This window comes from Capricornis sumatraensis, chromosome 14 (assembly GCF_032405125.1).
Source record: "Capricornis sumatraensis isolate serow.1 chromosome 14, serow.2, whole genome shotgun sequence".
Lineage (NCBI taxonomy): Eukaryota > Metazoa > Chordata > Mammalia > Artiodactyla > Bovidae > Capricornis > Capricornis sumatraensis.
In genome coordinates this window covers 69072345-69095391 of record NC_091082.1, presented here as the reverse complement: position 1 = coordinate 69095391, position 23047 = coordinate 69072345, and the positions used below count along the sequence as shown (strand labels likewise).

At 35.6% G+C, this 23047-nt stretch overlaps 1 protein-coding gene across 2 annotated transcripts in view; it reads right to left on the bottom strand.

Moving 5' to 3' along the window:
* Positions 1-23047, bottom strand: part of XPR1 (xenotropic and polytropic retrovirus receptor 1) — a 200908-nt gene that overhangs the window by 162726 nt on the left and 15135 nt on the right. For both annotated transcript variants that reach the window (XM_068985691.1, XM_068985692.1), the window contains exon 2: positions 13369-13420. In XM_068985691.1, the coding sequence (XP_068841792.1) occupies positions 13369-13420 (52 nt within the window). The remainder of the gene's footprint in view (positions 1-13368; positions 13421-23047) is intronic.

The following is a 23047-nucleotide window of genomic DNA, read 5'->3' as shown; positions in this document are numbered from 1 at the left end:
CATATTTTAGAACTGCACAGCAATTGTGAAACAACAGAAACTCTTAAATACATTTAATCACATTGAATTTGCAATGCCCTGACTCAAAGTATAGATATTTCAACCTCAAATAAGATTCATGTGCCTCGGGAGTATATGCAAAATTAACTGCATGTGATAACACACCAATAGAAATTCAATTTCCTTTTCCAATCTCAACTGATTGCATCTTTTGTAACAAGAGCATAGCTGATCAATTTCTTATCAGAAGTCACAAACTGGCACTCAATCTTGTAAGGCTAAGCTATGTTTCTCCTCTCAACCTTCAATAAAGAAAATGAAAATTTAATCAGTATAGGCAGATTCCCTACCCCTCAACACTATAATCCCAAAGAGCTGTACTTATGGTTAGCAGGCAAGGGTATTTATTATTCAATCCTAAAAGTCATCACAGTTTACCTTTTCAAAGCTGGAGCAGACACTTTCAAGTCTAAAGTATACTAAGAATCTAAGCTTTAATGAATGAGGTACTTTCTCTTATAATATAATTATATACACATATATGTATTTATGGATCTATGGGTATGTATGTATGCATTTCTTCCCACTGAAAAAGAAAGTTTAAAACAATGAATAACTCAGCAGCAATGATACTTTGAAAGAAATGGTGTTATCTGGCTTCTAAAGGAATTAAGACTCCCTGGTTATCACAGAAAGAATCAAGACTCCTTGGCAAAATGGCTGATTCCAGGTCCCAGACTGGAAATATGTCAGATGAGTCTGGAAAGTTTTGTCATACCAGATAGAAAGGAAGCAATCAAAGATTACAAGGGTCATATCAAAAGGAATAAGAAAATCATTTGAAAAGGTTCCTAGTGGGTCAAAGCTAAAAATCTGATCATCAAGAGAGATAGAAACTACACTGGAACAAAACATAACTAAGTAAACAGATTCAAACATCAGTCAGTCAGTTCAGTTACTCAGTCGTGTCCGACTCTTTGCAACCCCATGAACCTAGCATGCCAGGCCTCCCTGTCCATCACCAACTCCCGCAGTCCACCCAAACCCATGTCCATTGAGCTGGTGATGCCATCCAACCATCTCATCCTCTGTCGTTCCCTTCTCCTCCTGCCCTCATATTAAGTCACTAAGACACTTAGAAGAAACATTTCATTAATCATCTTTGTAAAATGTTAAAGCACCAATATTGCTTTGAAAACTATAAAATAAAAGAATTAGGCAATCATCCTACCTTTCCTATACAATCTGCAGCTAAGGGCAACCAAAGAGTTTGAAAAGGGAAGTTTCTCTTTAGAGAATGCTGGCTAATAAACACAAGCGCATTAAAATATCACCATTGTGTACACCTTAACAAATTCATGGATCTAAGGCTAGGCAAGTCTAGTCAAGGCTATGGTTTTTCCTGTGGTCATGTATGGATGTGAGAGTTGGACTGTGAAGAAGGCTGAGCGCTGAAGAATTGATGCGTTTGAACTGTGGTGTTGGAGAAGACTCTTGAGGGTCCCTTAGACTGCAAGGAGATCCAACCAGTCCATTCTGAAGGAGATCAACCCTGGGATTTCTTTGGAAGAAATGATGCTAAAGCTGAAGCTCCAGTACTTTGGACACCTCATGCAAAGAGTTGACTCATTGGAATAGACTCTGATGCTGGGAGAGATTGGGGGCAGGAGAAGAAGGGGACGACAGAGGATGAGATGGCTGGATGGCATCACAGACTTGATGGACGTGAGTCTGAGTGAATTCCGGGAGATGGTGATAGACAGGGAGGCCTGGCGTGCTGCGATTCATGGGGTCGCAAAGAGTAGGACACGAATGAGCGACTGAACTGAACTGAACTGAAGGCTAGGCAATGATTATCAATAGCTAGTAACATAACAAAGAAAAAATCTGATATTATATACCCCTCCTAAAAGAGGTACACACAAGCATGTATATAGTGTTCTTAGGAAAAAGTATGCACACATAATAATTTGAATTAGATCAACTCTCTAGACTTAGCTACAAATTTACAAGAAATACAGAGAACAAACAACATGTTAAGGTACACCACAGCAGTACAATCAGTAAAATCCAGACTCTGGGAGAGCAAAAAAAAACAAATCAGTTTGCTCCACCAAATAATAATAATAATTAACACTTTAAAAAGAAAAATGCAAGATAAATAAGAGAGTCAGAAACCTACATACCAGTTCGAACCAATAAAGCATTCTCCAATGAGTGAAATGTTCTGTGGTGTCCAGTATGGTAGCCCCTAACCTCACGTGGCTCCTGAGCACTTGATATGTAAGTAGTGTGACTAAAGATCAGAGTATTTCATTTTAATTGTAACTAATTTAAATTTTACTAGCTACTTGTGGCTAGTGGCTACTGTTTTGGATGGTGCCACTGTTGGTGGATGGAGAATTAACAGACTTGTTAATCAAACACAATAAATCATATGATAGATCTTATTTGAGTCTCTGGTCAGACTAAAATATCTTTTAAAATATATTAATAGTAAGTTCTTAATAGTATCAAATATCTGATATTCTTAATAATATTAAGAAACTACTAATAATATTTTTATGTGTGATAACTGTATTTTGATAATTAGGACAGGAACTATCCTTTAGAAATATTACAACAGAGAAAACCATAATTCAAAAAGATACATGTACCCCAATGTTCAGAGCAGCATTATTTATAATAGCCAAGATGTGGAAGCAACCTAAATGTCCATCAAGAGATGAAAAGATAAAGATGTGGTGTGTGATTCCACACAACAGAATATTTCTGAGCCATAAAAAAGAACGAAAACAATGCCATCTGAAGCAACATGGATGGACCAAGACTTCACATACTAAGTGAAATCATTTAGAGGAAGACAAACATGATATTACTTATATGTGGAATCTAAAAAATGATACAACTGAACTTATATACAAAATAGAAATAGATCTACAGACTTATAAAACAAACATATGATTACCAACAGTGAAAGGGGGGCTAAAATTAGGAGTTTGGGATTAACATTTACATATTACTATATAAAAAATAGGTAACTAAGAAGGACCCACTGTAGAACACAGGACTTACTATAACTGAATCACTTTGATGTACACCTGAAACTAACACAACATTGTAAATCAACTATACTTTTCTAAATGTACGCTTAAAACAAAAGAAATATTTATGGAAAAATGATATAATTTCTGGAATCTGCTTCAAAATAATCACGGAGGACAAAACAAGATTAGGCAATTGATAAGAACTGAAGCTGGGTGATGGATATACGGGATTCTGTACACATTCTCTCTACTTCTGTATATCTTCAAATTTTTCATAATAAAAATTTTGGAGGGAAGAGAGGACATTTACCCTGCATGCTAGGACAAGGTCTGCCTTTCTGTTTCCCTCAGGAAGGATACCAGAAATATAAAAGAAATCCTAAAGAGGGATAGTTTGGTTAGAAGCAGGTAAACTGTCCTATTTTATACAGTCAAGCCTATATACTGGACAGCTTTTTACTTTCTGTGTATCTACTTAAATTTTTTTTTTTTTTAAACATCATTTGACTGTCCCTTCAACGTGGGTAGATTAGACTGTGGAAACAAACGCCTCAGTTGTACCTCTAGCTCTAGCACAAAGTTTGAAGATACAACATGAACTACAATGCATTTTTTTTTAATTCAGATTTAGGGATATGGTAGGCCAAAAGCGACCACAACCATTCTCACTAATGGGCAAAAGATATCTACGTCAAATCACTGGAATCTGTGATGAAATTAAATCATGAGATGAAATCATCCTGAATTACCCAGAAAGCCTTAAATCCAATGAAAAATGTCCTTAGATACACAGAGAATAGATGGAGAAGAAGGCAAAGTGAAGGGGCACAGATTGGGGTGAAGTGGCCACGAGCCAAAGAAGTCAGCAACTACCAGAGGTTGGAAGACATAGATCATCCCCCCAAAATTCCAGGAGTGAAGCCCTGCCAACATCTTGATTTCCCACTGTGGCCTCCAGTACTGAGAGAGAACAAATGTCTCTTACTTTAAGCCACCAAGTTTGTGATAAACTGTTAGAGCAGACACAGAAAACTAACAGGATTATCTACTCTTTCAACCACTGAATGCCTTATTCCTTCTTCTTATTACTGTAATAATTAAACATTATGGAGAATCTAAACGATTTTCAGAGCATCTTTTCTACTTTGAGGTCAGGAATTTCAGTTTCTTTTATTCAATGATATAACCCAGTGCTGGAAAACTACTCTCTGATCAAACCTTTCTATTCTTTCTACCTTTCTCATTGGCATTCTTTCACTAAAGACGTAAGGTGGTCCTACCTAAAGAAAAAAGAGCATAAAGAAAAACTTTCCTTAACTGAAAGTTCTGCCAGCTTAAAGCTTTAACAATTGTTCCAGTTTTCCAATATTAGTTTAGAAAATACTACCTGAAATCATCATATTCATTCATGTGTTACAGTATTCTTTTGTATACAATGCAGAGTAGATACCAATAATTTCCAGAATTTTTGTTTCGTGACTTACTGTTTTGTAATTAGTCCTTCTCTACTTTATGACCTTTCCTCAAACTTACCAATAAATAAAGAAAGAGCACTGTGTGACAAATGACACAGTATCCTTGTGTCTTATTGACCTTTATATGCAAAGGAAAACTTTAAATACTGAAAATATTTTAAATATTCTGTAGTATCACAAAGAAAGGATTAAAAGCATTTTTTTTTCATTTCTTCTAGCTTCTTACTTGTATGCTATTCAAAGTTGATACATATTTTCATCACATAATTTTACCACCTATTTATTTCATCATCTTGTATCCTAACAGTGAGCTTTAAATTATGTTTAATTCTCTGTGAAAGAGAAGTATTTTGTCAACTCAAATAGCAATGTTATTTATCATTCAGAAGCACATCTTTCCTATTAGTGAACTAGTTCAAGATCAGCAGCATCTTTAAAGAGTACACAAGTATATTTTTGAGGGTAATAATATTTTTTATCTAGAACTTGTCATTTCCATAATACAAGGGAATGCTATCCTTTTCCAATGTAAATATGAACTAGGCACATCCTTCAAAAGAAAAAACTCATGTCTCTGAATATCAGTCAGGTCTTTTGATCCTTTCTAAAAGAAGTTCATGGGGAAGAGAAAATACATTATTCTTAGAGAGATGACAATTATCTTTTTGGCTTGCCTCATGTCTCAACTTCCACTCTTAGCAATCTGTATTTATTTCAAAACAAGGTTGCAGTGGTCACAAACAAGTCTAGAATTTAATTTTTGGGATTAAACTCTCTACTCGTCCCTGGTATATAGTCTTCTCATACAATATGAACCCACTACTAGCAGAAGGACTTCTAAACATCAACAATAAATGACTGAACAAAACAACACTAGCAGGAAAGTGGAACTTTTAAAAGATACTCTCATGCTACTACCAAACTGAAAATTTAACAAATTAGATATAGCTCTCCCTATCATAAATATCAGATGGCTTTATTTCTAGGTCAGAAAAAAAAAATTTTAAACAGACAGTGATATAGGAAAACAAAATGAAAAACTGGGGGAAGGGAGACACAAGATTATAAACAACGTAAATAATGTACTATGAATGCATAGATTTGACAGCAATCCTATACATGCAAAAACTACTTCATGAATTTTAGAAATGCAATTTAGTCTTCCATCCTCTTGAACTTAAAAAGCAACCTCACATCTGTTAAAAACAACAAAGACTTAGGGAAAGAGGTGAGGTGGAAGAAGATGCCTGAAGTGGACTCTGTCCATCCAAGCGTATAATCAGAATGAATTATTTACAAGCATACTTTCATCTTCAATGCCACTAACAGCTGAATTCTAAGGAGCTTAGGGAGACTGTAACACATCTGCTAATCAAGTTGAATAAGCAGGGGAGACCTAAGCAAAAAACGATCCAACAAAATCTGTTCGTAAGATTGGCAAAGTGGGTGGGCAACTAAAAAGAAATGGCAGAAAAGCAGAGGCTAGTACAGCAGTGGTCAGTGACTTACACTCTTAACTATTCATTCCATTTTAGAAAGTCAGAGAGCTGTATTGAGCTAACTGAATCAGTTATACTAGGCTACCATCAGCCATACACTCTCCATCAAAAGGAATACTTTATAACAGAAGAGGTAAAATGCAAAAGGAAAACAATCAAAGCACTTTGAGGTATTTCCATTTCAATTTAAATTCTCTAAAACACATATTCCATTAAAGTAGACATACATGGAAAATATTCTTCAACAATTCATACATGGTTTTTCAAATTTATGCCTATTTCATGTATCTTTGAAAAGAAGCATATAAAAACAAAAAGTGGTTTAGTGTCTTACAAAAAATATACAACCACCCAATGGCTTATAAAAATCGCAGCAATCAAAGGAAACTGTGCTTGCTATCAAGACAACACAATGCCAAAAAATCTTTATAAACTAAAATGCCACATCATCTGCTTCTCTTGCAGTTTTAAAGAAAGGCTATGTGTGTCACCTCAGCCTACAGTTTATGAAATGACAATCAGCATTATAAAACAGTAACAAACTATGCTTAGCCATCTAACCAGCGGGCAAAATTCTGCATCTAAAGACCAAAAGAAGTTAAAAATTTAAAAACAAAACTAAAAACAAAGACGCAAGCTAGATGAATTTTTAAATAAATCGTACTTTGGCTTTTAGGAATACTGAGGGAAAGGATTCATATTTATTCCTACTCATTAATGTGCTCAGTAAATAGGTAAGGTATGTGCCTATTTTAGATACTAGATATAAAACATTAAAAAAAAAAAGGTAAAAATCTCTGGTCTTAAGGGACTTCTATTGCCTCAGTTCAGTTCAGTCACTCAGTCGTGTCCAACTCTCTGCAACCCCATGGACCGCAGCACACCAGGCTTCCCAGTCAGTCGCTCAGTCGTGTTCGACTCTTTGCGACCCCATGAATCGAAGCACACCAGGCCTCCCTGTCCATCACCAACTCCCGGAGTTCACTCAGACTCACGTCCATCGAGTCAGTGATGCCATCCAGCCATCTCATCCTCTGTCATCCCCTTCTCCTCCTGCCCTCAATCGCTCCCAGCATCAGAGTCTTTTCCAATGAGTCAACTCTTCTCATGAGGTGGCCAAAGTACTGGAGTTTCAGCTTTAGCATCATTCCTTCCAAAGAATCCCAGAGCTGATCTTCAGAGTGGACTGGTTGGAGCTCCTTGCAGTCCAAGGGACTCTCAAGAGTCTTCTCCAACACCACAGTTCAAAAGCATCAATTCTTTGGTGCTCAGCTTTCTTCACAGTCCAACTCTTACATCCATACATGACCACAGGAAAAACCATAGCCTTGACTAGACAGACCTTAGTTGGCAAAGTAATGCCTCTGCTTTTGAATATGCTATCTAAGTTGGTCATAACTTTTCTTCCAAGGAGTAAGCGTCTTTTAATTTATGCTGCAGTCACCATCTGCAGTGATTTTGGAGCCTGTCCATCACTAATTCCCAAAGCTTACTCAAACTCATGTCCATTAAGTCGGTGATACCATCCAACCATCTCATCCTCTGTCGTCCCCTTCTCCTCCTGCCCTCAATCTTTACCCAGCACAGAGTCTTTTCCAATGAGTCAGTTCTTCACATCAGGTGGCCAAAGTTTTGGAGTTTCAGCTTCAGCATCAGTCCTTCCAATGAATATTCAGGACTGATTTGCTTTAGGATTGACTGATTGGATCTCCTTTCAGTCCAAGAGAGTCTCAAGAGTCTTCTCCAACACCACAGTTCAAAAGCATCAATTCTTATGTGCTCAGCTTTCTTTATAGTCCAACTCTCACATGCATACATGACTACTGGAAAAACCATAGCTTTGACTAGAGAAACCTTTGTTGGCAAAATAATGTCTCTGCTTTTTCATATGCTGTCTAGGCTGATTATAGCTTTTCTTCCAAGGTGCAAGCACCTTTTAATATACTGTCTCAAGAAAACTAATAAATCAATGAAAAAAAAAATACAAGATATCAAAGAATTGTATGCAAAAATAAATAAATAAAATAGGGTGATGTAAAAAAGTGACTGAGGGGCTAATAAGATTGACCATTCAGAAGGTCTCTTGAAGGACACAGCTATGAAATGATCTAATGATTCTCAACACAGAGCAAGAGCTAAGGCCCTATTATTGTAAGAGCAAGCTTGGGCTGATTTAGGTATAGAAAAGGCAATAGGACTGGAACCTAGTAAAGAAGGAGGAAAAGGGCAGAAGCTGAGGTTACAGACACAGGATCAGATTATTTAGGGCCTTCTAGGTCAGAGTAATAAATTTTTACATCATATCCTTGGATTCTAAGAGGCTGACTCATGAAACTTCCTGCCATGCTTTTTGTAAAATAGTTGTTGGGGATACAATCTAGCACACCAAAGAAAATACTCTTCATGAAGATCCGAAGGAAGAACTTCTCTCAAATCTCATGTTGAGTAAAAACTGATCTTTTTCTCAGGAACTGGTATAAATTTACCTTATGAATTAATTCTGAAATTAATCATGCTCACCTCTACCTTCTGAACTCCAGCAAAGTCAGGGTTGAACTTACAATTAGCTTCTGGCAACTGTATAAATCTTATAGCATCTTTTTATTTTTTTAAATAAACTCTTCATTTTAGAATAGTTTTATATTTACAGAAAAGTTACAAAAGTTGTACAGAGGGTTACATTTACTGCCCCTCCCCACTCTCCAGGTTCCCCTGTTATTAACATCTTACATGATGAGTATGGTACATTTGTCAGAATTAATGAGCCAATAATGATACATTATTAACTAAAGTCCATAATTTACTCAGATTTCCTTAATTTTACCTGATGTTCTTTTCCTTCCAACATCTTTATGGTATCTATTGTATATATTAAATTTACTGGAGGACTTCTTTGGTGGTTCAGGGAGATACAGGTGGTTAAGAAACTCCCTGCCAGTGAAGGGGGCATGGGTTCAATCCCTGGTCCAGGAAGCTTCCACATGCTGCAGGGCAACTAAGCCTGTGAACCACAGCTACTGAGCCAGGGCTCTAGGGACCATAAGCCTCAACCACTGAAGCCCTTGGCTCTAGAGTCTGTGCTCTACAACAAGAGAAGCCACCATAATGAGCAGCACGTTTTCTGAAACTAGAGAGTAGCCTCCACTTGCCACTCGAGAAAGCCTGTGCACAGCAACGAAGACCCAGCTCAGCCATAAATAAATAAATAAAAATTTACTGGAGCTTTCTCTTACAATTCTATCTTTATTTCCCCCTTATTCTAACCTTTATAACTACTGCTATCTAATGATATTATCTAATTTTATACACCTTTCCCAATACTTCTAGGAATTATTTGGAGTAATAAAAAACTTAGTACAGATTTCTGGAAAGACAATTAGTTTCTGCCCAATAAGTCAAATAGTTCAGTATTATTCAAAGCAGATAATGCTTCTTTTAAAAATACAGAGACTCAAGGAAATGCTTGATTAAAAATGTTTGCATTCAAAGATACCATTTGGATAAAAATATAAAGTCAATATAAAAAAGCATTTTTATGTTTCAATACAAGTTTAATCTCTTGAATTCTCCTTTGGTTGTCACCTATAGCATTAGTAATCCTGATTGTTCTTCCTGAGTCATGCAACCTTAACGTGGTCTCAGATCGCATAAATCTAAAATGATGATGAAGCAAAATGATCTTTTAAAGTCCCTTTCAATTAGAAATGTCGACTTTTAATTCTGTGACATAGCCTGACTGTCAGATTCTCATATTTTTCCATCACAAGAATGGAAAACATTAATGCTTCTAAACAAACATACTATATTTTAAAAAGATGATGGTAAAATACAGTTTGAAGCTTTACTTGAAAGTAACTCAGTATAAACCAAAACAAATTTAGTGTACAAATTATATGAAGTGTGTAAGTCACGTATATCAAAATTATCCTGAAGGAGGAAATTTCCCCGAAACAGGTGTGACTATTTACCCAAGGACTGGGTGACCAAAAATTTTGTGGCCAACACAAAAAATCTGACAAAATCTGATTATGTCAAATGAGTACCACAATTAGAAGTTCTGTTGTCATATCCATAATAAACTGTCTTGCCTCAAAACAATCCTGATTATTAAGATACTACTGATGTTGGGACTTTCCGTTTGCAGCTTAATTTAATCTGTCCCAAACACCTCATTGACAGCAGGAATTATAAAAAGCACAATATAGTTTAAAGGGTTTTAGCATCTATTTCTGAAAGTTCCTCAAAACATTACTGCATTAAAGGTTGAATTTAAAGGTCCTAAGTGCGTGTCTGCCCCTCCACATAAAATAAATCCTCATTCTATTGTCACATATGTTCTACAATTCTTCCTGCATAAAAAAGATAAAATAAACAGCAAAATTCTTAATTATGTCCTTATTTTAAAATCATTACACTGTGTAAGTTTTAACAAAGAATTTTAAGCCATCTTCTTGGTCACATATTTCCAAATGTGAATGCCTACCAAAACTAACAAATTACACTGAAGAGTAGGCAATGATATTAATACATATCAAAGGAGATTAGATGTGAATTGATAAGGAATACCTGAGAATAAGTCTTTTAGCATTTTAAATATTTTCCTTCAGAATATGAGAATCTCTTAGTTACAATCACAAAACATTTATTTGTTGTTTTTTTGTAAAACAATTGTTTTAAATAAAAGTAGAGACACTTTATTTCTCACGAATCAACGTGTAACGATTCACGCAATTAACTCTCAAAGAATGAATAAAGCAAAATAACCAAGAAAAATAATCTGAATGTTTATTTGAATAATAAAAGCAACTTTAAGTAAACACGCTTTGATTTCTTTTTTTTAAAATACACTGAAATTATTTTGTTTAGTTGATTTACTTTTAAATGGGAAAAAAGCCAACTTACCTGTGATATTAGAATAAAAGTACTATCCAAAAATTAGAAGAAAATGATCCACTAGCATAAAAAATAGTGATCAAATTCTTATCAACAAAAGCTTTCATATACTGTGCCTTTTATCTAATATACGTCTATCAAACCACTTCACTCTTTAAGAATCCATTTCAAGTTATTTTTCTTTCACTATAATTAGAAACCCATTCCATCTTAAACAAAAGTACTGTGAAAATATGAATATGCCACTTATTGCACTATGACTCATCTTAAGTAATAACAATATTAAGTTATAACATTTAATATATGTAAATAATCAGTACAGCTATTACTTATACTCAACTCAATGCAATAAACATTTAAAAAATAAACATCCTATAGATGCTAATAGAATAATCAAACTATCAATGAACTTAAGAGATCGATTAACCTACTAGCTAGTTATTACCTTAAAAAACTCAGCATTAACAATACTGATCTAAAAGTCTTTAAGATTATTTATGGCAAGGGTTCTTGACTTTGGCTATATATTAGAATTACCTAGAGAGACAGTAAAACTATCAGTGCCTGAGTTCCACTCCCCATATCCTATTTTATTTGGTCTGAGAAAAATGTTAAAAGTTAAAAGCCCTATCTTGGACTCTGTGATAAATCTGTTGATGATGCATTACTTTACAGGTAACTGCTAAATAAAAATCTAGAAATATGATCTCAGTAGCAAGAATAAAGGAATAACAGAAATGATTATAATTTAAACACTGTAGAAAACAGAATAAATTAATACAGTATCACAATGCAAATGAGAGACATAATTGAGTCCCTTTAATAACATTTTCTAACCTCAATACTATATAAGATAATGCTTCCTTAAACAACTTTCCAATACCTTCAATTCTTTACTGTGTCTAAAGAGAAAAATTCCTGTTAAGAAAATAAAAACTACGTGACTTTAGTCTTTATCTGAGAATTGAAAGAATGAATTAGTTCAAAATATTTCCCTTATGAAGACAGCACATACATGTGCATAATCAGCCTACAATACTCCCTTTATAACAGGGTCCAATGAAGTTCATGTCTCTGGCAATGAGATAAAAAGCTATTAACCATAAATATTTGTCATTTTAGCATACTTTGACAGAATTTAGTTTTTCCTCCAAAAACAGCTGACGGTGTATGAGATTTACTAGCAACATGACCTAGCATGGAGGGATGAATAAAGAATATTGTAACTTTCAACACACTTCAGAATATCTTTGTTACAAACCAGATGGTAAAACTTAAAGAAAAAATTGAGAAGTAGTCCAATTAGAATAAAGTTAAAAGAACCACTATCAAAGCAAGTTACACAGGGTGAGGAAATCAGCTTAACTTCCACATAATTTCGTTTTTCTCACATTCTTAAAATCTTTTGAGGTGGTACTCTTCAAGACACATAAGAGATAATAACCCAATAAGAATAAGTATTTGTCTTCAGTTAAATATTAGAGAACACATTAATTACATTAAATGTATTAAATATAATCCAAAATTTAGTGACGTATTATGAAACTAATACCCAGGTGCCAATATCCTGGTAAAGATTTTGAGATTCTGAAGGAAGCACACTTTGAATTCAGAATGGTTAGAAAGATATACATGTCTATGTCATTAAAGACAATGAGATTTTTAATTACAGATCTATAGTTTTAATAAACAACTTCATATTCATCTCTCATGGAAATATGATACAAAATTTTAAAAGAATATTCAGCCTCAGAAGGAGCACTCCCTCAAACAGTTGTCGAATTAGCTCCTAGTTATTTACTGACATAAGAACTACAACTTTAACTTACAACTCCTCAAACCTATCAATCGTTAAACCCATAAAGAGTGAACTGGTGAGCAGAAGCTGAGGTAACAGAAAAGGAAGGATCAATAAAGATAATTAGAAAGATAACCACTATGCTTAGGTCAGTCACTTTACGACTGCCAAGCTGTGCACATGCATACATACACATGCTTATATCCATGTACACACACACACAGAGTAGATATATCTTGTTTCACTAGTCTCAGTCTAAAGACATGACATAAATAGAAACAAAAAGCTTTGTTGCCCAGACTAGTTATGAACTAAGGATTCACTGAATGATGGATGGATGGATGAATAGATAAGAGAAACAGATATAAGAACACACTGCCTGGGGGAGGGAGCATGGCACTTAAGAACTTTAAACCAGTATCTATGATTCACAATGCTAAGGTGATGTACGGACATAAGAGATCCATCATAAAGTAAATGTGAGCTAAACAATAAAAATTTCACTGAAACATAAAGTAATCATAATATATACTATAAAAGCCAAAAAAGATCTGTATAGTAGGGTAAGTTATATTAGTTTTATACTATTCAGTTTAAAATATCTCTTCTTAAAAAGAAGTTTTATGTGGTTAAATGTAGGGATTAACACATCTTACCTTCCACAGAAGGTGCCTGGTCCTGAGCTGAATACAGCATATCCTTAAAAGCCTATTAGAAAGTAAGAAAAGAAATACATAAAATCATGAGTAATCATCACAGTAAAAGCATTTTCAGCTGAATGATTACTTCTTTTTCAATATCCAAACAACGACTACAAAGGGTTTCCAAATCGAGAATTTAGTGAAATATTTTGATTAATAAGCTAAAACCCAAATACTATCCTTTCATATCCAGTACTGTCCCATCTTTAAGATGAGGGCTAATATATATATATATATACTTTAAAAATTAAAGGGAATTTGGAAAAGAATGAAAAATCATAAACACTCTAGACTAAAAAAATAAAAAATCACCACTGGTGAGTCACCAACTGGCCTCCAGCATCCCTCACCCTCAGTAAAATTGACATTTGGGGCTAGATAATTCTTTATTTGTTTTTTGTATCTAGAAGGGTTTTTCCTCCCCCCTTTTGTATCTAGAGATTCACTAGATACCAGCAACAACTGACCAAAAATGTCTCCAGACACTACCAAATGCCCCAGAGGACAAAAATCACCCCTCCCCAGAATCACTGGCCTACAGCATTCAAGCATAAAAAAACCCAAAAAAAAAGAAATAAACCTCCAAGGTAGCCTAGTCCAGTTAAACCACATTCTTGCCAAATGGATTTACCATTATTTTAAGTTAGTGACCAATATGTCAGTTCCATGACTAACCCCTAACCAAGTCTGACAATACACAGAAACCCTAAGTGAATGTAACAATGATCTAGAACTTCTTTTAAGAAAAATGTATATATAATCACTTTTTTAAAATAATTTCAGATGTCCCAGGAACTACTAATTTCCAGTCTAAAAAAGAAATTAGCTCAGAAGATTTTATCAAACATCAGAAAGTATTTCAGGTCACAGACTGGAATTATATATTAAAAGTCCTATAAAACTTTACAGTGGTACTTATGCTATAGTTCTTCTATGGAATATTTTAAGAGTATAAATGAGTACATTGCTTAGAGTTGAATAAACTTCCAGAAGTAGAAAAATACAAGAGGAAAGAAACAAAAAAAATCCAGCCAGAGAAACTTCAGAAAATAAAACTACCATCAGTTCTGTTCAGTTTCTCAGTCATGTCCAACTCTGAGACCCCATGGACTGCGGCACACCAGGCTTCCCTGCCCATCACCAACTCCCGGATCTTGCTCAAACTCATGTACCACCATGGAACCAGGTAATATCAGAGACTCAAACACCTGACTGAAGTTTTTCTACTTCTTCAGTATGATAGGCATATGTACCTAAATCAGATGATGTTATCAGCAAGTAAATGAACCACCAATGACTAGCAGAAAAGCTTGTATGCAGTAGGAACTCAATACATAGCTCTTGATTCAAAAGGGTTTCTTATTAGCACACTGAAAAAGCACAGTAAGTAAAATCTCTCATACGTAATGCAAATGAATTAAATTTGCAAAAGGAAAGTTTACCAAATTAAGGTTTAAAAAGATTAAATTTTATAAAGAGAAAGATTATGATAGTCTTCATTTTGATTATAAACTAAATCATAGTTTCATTTAAATCAAGACAACTCTCGGTAAAATCAAGGACAATTCTTTTTGCTTCTTACTACTTCTGTTTTCTTCTGAATAAGAGACCCTCTAAGTTTTTGACAGTAATAGACTTTAGAGGACCCTATAAATAGGACACCATCCCCTGACTGTGACTAGAGAATAGCCCCCAATTGGGAAACCACTCGGGGAAAATCCGACAGAGTATTGTCTATATTAGTACCTATGACTGTCTATTACATGACTCAGCTGAGTTAGAAGTGTATCCAAATACACAAAACAACAAAATTGAGTTTCCTCATTCATGCTGTTTTAGTTTAAGGAAATCCAATACATTATATAAAATTCTGAATCTGTATAATAACTAAAATCAATATGTATTCATTTGCATCACAAAAGATTTCTCTGACCACTGAGAAGGGCACAGGTGTGATTCCTGGTTGGGGAACTAAGATCCCACAAGCTGTGTGGTGCAGCCAAAAGAAAAAGATCCAAAGCAATCTTTACATAAGCATCTCTACTGTAATCTCTGAGTATGAAGTTATTTTCGTTATGTTGTTCAGCCATTCAGTCGTGTCTGACTCTTTGCGACCCCAAGGACTGCAGCACACCAGGCTTTCCCTGTGCTTCATCATCTCCCAGAGCTTGCTCAAATTCATATCCATTAAGTCAGTGATGCCATCCAACTATCTCATCCTCTGCCATTCCCTTCTGCCCTTGCCTTCAATCTTTCCCAGCATCAAGGTCTTTTCCAGTGCATCGGTTCTTTGCATCAGGTGGCTAAAGTATTGGCGCTTCAGCATCAGTCATTCTAATTAATATTCAGGATTGATTTCCTCTAGGATTGACTGGATTGATCTCCTTGCAGTCCAAGGGACTCTCAAGAGTCTTCTCCAACACCACAGCTCAAAAGCATCAATTCTGCAGTGTTTGGCCTTCTTTATGTTATAATGTTATTGAAATTTTTGTTATAATGTTATCTTTGTTATAATATTATTGAAATATATACAAACTAAGACAAAACTCTTAGTGTTTGTAACAATACATATGACAGTAAAATCTTACAAATTAAATCCAAACACAATCACAAAACCAGTATTATTAAATCAACAACATTAACGTGACAGGAAACAAGATGTTTGCTGAATTGAAATCTGAATTGGTAACATGAATACAATGCCATTTTGCCTATTCTGAGTTTGGAATCCCCAGATGACTGTGTCAGATGGGGATCTACCATGAGGCAGTGTAGTCAGCTATCTATCAGGGGGCAGGAGTCAGTGGCTAGAGGCTATGCAGTCAGGTAATATGTATGAAAACCAATTCTACCACTTATTAGCTATGTAACCATAAAAATTAACTTCTCTATACTTCAGTACCCTCATCTGTAAAACAGGACTAGTAATTTCACATACCTCACAGGTCTACTGTACAAATTAAAAACTTACAACACAAATCCTTACATTAATTATGGTTCATTATTATTATTGAATAATATCATATATATTATTGTACATGAGGAGTATTTTGATCAGTGCCTGGAACACAGAAGATGCTCAAAGAATGTTAGCTAACAGAATGTAAACTACCACAAAACTTAGGTTATACAGTGGGCTATTGCACCATTTAGCCATCCATCTGCTGGACATGACTACATCATTTACGTATTAGAAATGCCTCAGTTTTTAATTAACTCTTCACAAAGTAGTATAACACTACTTGGAGACAACATGACCAAACAAGCATAAACAGAGACAATGCCGTCTCCTGGCATCTAGGTCATAAGATGGTCAACTAGATGATTTAGAATATGCTCCTATTATATTTTCTGATGATTGCTGATGTGAGTACACAGAGTTTTTAATTCTTATAAGAAACCTACAGATTCCTAAGAAAACATGCAGTCTCAATCTATATACACTGTATTTTTTCCTGCACATATTTTATTTTTATTTTGTTTTACTGGAGTATAATTGTTTTACAATGTTGTTAGTTTCTGCTGTACTGAAGTGAATCAGCTATATGTACACATATATCCCCTCCCTCAAGGACCTCCCTCCCACCCCACCACCCCATCCCTCCCATTTACATCATCACAGAACACCAAGGTGAGCTTCCTGTACCATACAGCAGGTTCTCACTAGCTACCCATCTTACACACGGCAGTATATATGAGAACAGACATATGGACACGGGGTGAGAGGCGTGGGGAGAAGGGGAGGGCCAGACAAATTGGGGAGATTAGGATTGACATATGTACACTTTAAACAACAAGGACTCCTAATTTTATTGCTTCCATAATATATCTACTGTACAAAATAGGGTATAGTTCAATAATACTGCCAATACAAGCTTCTTATGTTGTTAATTTTTAATAACCCACAGTAGATCATCACTGGACTTCCCTCGTGGCTTAGTGGTCAAGAATCTACTTGCCAATGCAGGAGACATGGGCTCGATCCCTGAGTTGGGAATATCCCCTGGAGAAGGAAATGGCAACCCACTCCAGTATTCTTATCTGGGAAATCCCATGGAAAGAGGAGCTTGATGGGCTACAGTCCATGGGGTTGCAAAAGAGTTGGACATGACTTACCAACTAAACAACAAAGATCACTTCTGATCTCCTTTCCAAACACATGGGTTTCACGGACCATTTCATAGAACAAGGATCAGAAGCTAGAAAGACTCCTTGTTGTTGTTGTTCAGTCTCCAGTCGTGTCTGACTCTTTGCAACACCATGGACTGCAGCACGCCAGGTTTCCTCACCATCTCCCAGAGTTTGCCCAAGTTCAGGTCCATTGAATCGGTGATGCCATCCAACCATCTCTTCCTCTGTCATCCCCTTCTCTTCCTGCCTTCAATCCTTCCCAGCAAAGGGTCTTTTCTAATGAGCTGGCTCTTCACATCAGGTGGCCAAAGTATTGGAGCATCAGCTTCAGCATCAGTCCTTTCAATGAGTTTTCAGGGTAGAAAGATTCCTACTGTGTCAAGTTGCTATTAGCCTCACACATGACATGCCATAAATATTATCATCTTCATTAACAAAATATCTAATTTATATTTTTCTCATATGCTTCAACATCCAAAGCAAGCACACTGCAATCTAATTACTGGATTAATGAACAATAAAATAAACACAGGCATTTGAAGAGAAAGGGCAAGGAATATTTGTTGTAAACCTTTAAAGGAAGCATTATCCCTGTTAACAGAGCTTAATAATTCAATAAAATTTACATAAGATTTTTTCAAATGGCACTGACTATAATTTTGATATATATTTAAAAATATGTACACTATGCCTGATCTACACAGCCCAGAAACACTCTCCAGTTATCTCTTATCATCTTTTTGTATTCCCTTTCTTTTTATCACTTATTTATGGCCACAGGGGCTCTTCATTGCAGCATGTAGGCTTAGCTGCCCAGTGGCATATGAGATTTTAGTTCCCTGACCAGGGATTGAACCCATGTCCCTTACATTGGAAGGTGGATTCTTAACCACTCAACTACCAGGAAATCCCCTATATTCCCCTTTTAATTTTTTCACCAGAAATACTGAGTAGTCTGTGAATAATGTGCAAGTCAGTTACATTTGACCTGGTTTGTCTCACTATCCAGAAATCAGTGATATTTTCCTGATACTAAAGTGCTAAGAACAGTTCTATAAATCAAATTATAAACCTTAGAAGAGGGCACTGGGCATTCTCAAGAGTCCTGTACAAAGAATGACTATCTAATTTACCTTTATTTCTATCCCCAAATAGAAATAAACTAACCTAGCTCTGTTTTCGATGATAGAAATAATCTGTAAAGTTACAAAAGTACAAATCTTTATAATCTAATATAATAAAATTTAAAATTAATGTATTCTCATATACGCTTAACAATCCTATAGTATATTAGACACCTATAGTATATTAGAAGCATTACGCATGACTCAATTTTCATGGAATTTAAATGTATCCCATCAGCAAACTGGAGAAGAAAATGGCAACCACTCCAGTATTCTTGCCTGGAAAATCCCATCTATGGGGTTGCAAAGAATTAGACATGACTTAACAACTGAGCACCATCGGTAAAAGGCAATTCAATATACAAAAGTTGTCACAACATTAAATTATTAATGAATTTGCTAAATTATAAAATATATGTAATTTATAATAGGAAGAGCCAACTTGGAGTATGTCCTGTTACATCTGTATTTATACATTTCCTCCCTAACATACTGCAATATCCATTGACATGGTTTTTACTATTTCTATGTGGGTATCTTCCTAATCTAAATCCTCAGTCACATGTCTGCTAACACATATACAAAATGTCTAAAATTCATTTTCTTCCCAAAGCCTACACTTTCCATGTCTTTATTTCTGTTAATGTCACTACCAGTAACCACATCACACAGATTAACAATCTTAGTTATTGTCTCACTCCTTCAATAAATACTTGTGTCTCTGCTACGTGCCAGGCCTGTTTTAGGCACCTGGGATACACCATGAGGAAAACAAAAATCCCTGTCCTAGGGGGTTAACATTTTTTTTATTCTCCTCCTTTGCACTCCTAAGTTTAGTGATCTGATTCAGTCAATGCCACCACCTCAACCTCTTTTACTTCACTCTCTCCCATCCTCTCACCTAAACTATTTCAATGGACTCTTACTGCTCATTCTTTAATCCATGTTTCTTTGAGAAAAAGACATGTTACCCATTATTGGGAGTGAAATGTTATTTTCTAAAATTTACCTCTAATTTTGGCCTCTCAATTTTCTGATACTCTTCTTTTTATTTCCAACACTTTTCTAAATCATTAGATTTTTATGTCAAATGCAGTAACTAGCCTCTGAAATAGCCTCCAATCATTCCTAACTCCTGGTAGTAACACTCTTGTGCAATCCCCTTCCATACTAAGTAGGACTGACCTGTAGAGCCAATGGGGCTTCTCCATTGGCTCAGCAGTAAAGAATCTGCCTGCAATGCAGGAGCCATGGGAGCTGCAGATTTGATCCCCGGGTCAGGAAGATCCCCTGGAAAAGGGAACAGCTACCCACTCCAGTATTCTTGCCTGGAGAATCCCCATGGACAGAGGAGCCTGGCGGGCTACAGTCCATGGGGTCACAAAGAGTTGGACATGACTGACACGACTGAGCATGCATGCACGCGCATACAGCCAATAGAATACTGCATAAATGACAGAATACTACTTCCAAGGTGAGGTCATGAAAGGCACTGTGGCATTCATCTTGCTCTTTCTTCGATTCCCCACTCTAGAAAAAGCCAGTCATGGGATTTCCCTGGTGGTCCAGTGGCTAAGACTCTGAGCTCCCAGTGCAGGGGCCCGGGTTCAATTCCTGGTCAGGGAACTAGATCCCACACGCCACAGTGAAGATTGAAGATCCTGTGTGCCATAACCCAGAGAAGCCAAATAAATAAATAAATAAAATTTTAAAAGAAAAAGCCGAAGAAACTGAAGCACCCCTATGGAGAGATCCAAGTGGTAAGGAACCGAGGCCTCCTAAAAAAAGCCAGCACAAATTTGTGAACCATTTGAGTGAGCTATTCTAGAATCGGATCCAGTCCCTGGCAAGCCTTGAGATGACTGCAGCCCTGACTGACATCTTGACCACAACCTCACAAAATATCCTGAGCCAGAATCACCCAGTTAAGCTGCTTCCAAACTCTTTACACACAGAAAGATAATAAATGTTTCTTATTGTTTCAATAGTTTTAGGTAGTTTGTTACAGAGCAACAGATAATTAATACGAGGCTATATTTGAAAAATATTTTTATATCACAGAATGTAATGTTATTAGATCATAACCAACACCTTTGGCTTGTCTTAATCAAAGTACCTAAAATTTATACTTCCATAAAGATACAAAAACTATGGAAAGGAAGACTATGACAATTTCAAGAAGTGATTTATTTAGCAATAACAAGCAAAACTGCATTCCCGTAAGTCACAGCCACCAACACTGTAATTTAACTTACACTGAATGCCCTTGAGAAATCATATAGCTGCATTTCTGGGCTGGGACAGAATAAATCTGACAGATTAAATCAGTATCTTCCTTACCTAAGGATCCTGTTCTGACAATAACATGCAGCTGATAACAAATATTCTTTTATAACTAATTAAACCTATATGGCTCATTCTTACATTTACTGTGGTAACAGTTGTAAATTCTCTAAGGGCAGAGAGTAATCTCACTTCAGTTCTTATGGGCCATAGCATCTAGCACAGTAAAAGTCAAAATATGTTTGTAAACTGCACAGACTTTGTAACATAAAGCCTAAATATCCAAAATGAGCACATCAGTTAATTTTTAAAGTGTTAACTATGTTATTTTATTTAATTATTTTATAGCATTTCTAGTTTCATGAAATACCAAAATGCAAAGTCATTTCTTTTGTCCAAATTTTCATTATTTTTGTTAATTTCCACACGAAATTCAAACCTCTTTCATTTACTAGCCACAAGAAAAGTTCCTAGTGTGTTTGACTTCCAGCCCTCTTTAATATATAAGGTTTACACAGGTTGATAAAACATATTGAATTTTGTCCAAATATAATAGTATGGCAACATAAAATTCCCACTCTGTTCTTAGCAACAGTTTGCTAGTTTATCTGAAAGAAAACAAAAAAGGAGCCCAAAGGTTCTGCAATACACCTATACACTTCATAAAAATGGTTTCTAATCCATGAGTGTCAGACCAGTTCACAGCTCCAATTTTAATACTACCAGCTATCATCATTTAGTTTCCAAGAAATTTCATGACATGGAAAGAGGGTATTGGTATTACTAAAAGATTGAGTACCAACACTCTAAAATAAATATCTGCTGAATAAATGAATAAAAAGCTACTCTTATGGCTTATTTTTAATGATGATAGAAATTAATAGCTATACATTATCGAGAAGTATCTTCTATAGATCAGGCCCTTGCTGGCACTTTCATATACTGTTGCTATTTAGTCACTAAGTCATGTCTGACTCTTTGCGATCCCATGGACTGCAGCCTACCAGGCTCTTCTGTCTATGGGATCACCCTGCTAAGGATACCTCAGTGGGCTGCCATTTTCTTCTCTAGGGGATCCTCCTGACCCAAGGATTAAACCCACGTCTCCTGCTTGGCAGGCAGATTCTTTACCACTATGCCACCTGGGAAGCCCTTTCATGTATTATTATATCTAATTCTCATAATAATCTTGAAAGGTAAATATTATCCTCATTTTGCACCAAGAAAATTGAGGTTCAGAGAAATAAAATAACTGTTTAAAAGTCCACGGCCAATAAATGAGGGAAATGCAATTAAAGCAAAAAATTCAGATAAAATTAAAGCTATCTTCTCTATTACCTTCAAGATGAATGGACCCCACACATCTTTCAAAGAATTTTTTACTTTATCCTACTCATTCCTAAAGGTTCCATCACTCATGTTAATAGACAAATTTCTCAAATGAAAAGTACAGATATGTTGTCTAAATGACTTTTAACCTCTTCAAACTTGGAATAAAGTTAGCAGAAGAAAATCCGTGTTCAGAATTTTGTCATATCCAAAGGCCTACCTTAATCCCCATTCTTATTAACCTGTCTACAAAGCATGTCACTGCTGACAGTCCATTTACCCTTCAGACCCTTAACTCCTATGACAACTTATTTTCCAAGATTTCCTCTGTCTCTATTTTTCTGTGTTACATACTTTCCACTACTGATTTAATTCTTTAACTCAACTATATCTTTTGATACAATTTTTCAAATTCCAGCTAGTAGTTATCGCTACATATAGATATTTCACAAATGAAATCAGCATGAATTTACCACCTCCTAAAGTAGCTAGTCTCTACCATTTTCCTTACGTTTAAACCATTGTATTAAATTCTTACCTCTTTCCTTACGTTTAAACCACTGTATTAAAATTCTTCCTTCCTTCAACCTCTATATCTGGCTAGCCATCCAACTTCTGTTATTTAAAGCATAAATATCAAACCACCTACATAAATCACTGTGCTAAACAAAAGAAAAGTGATACATTTTAAAATGTCTAATAGGAACTTCCCTAGCAGTCCAGTGGTTAAGACTCTGTATTCCCAAGGCAGGAGGCATGGGTTTGAT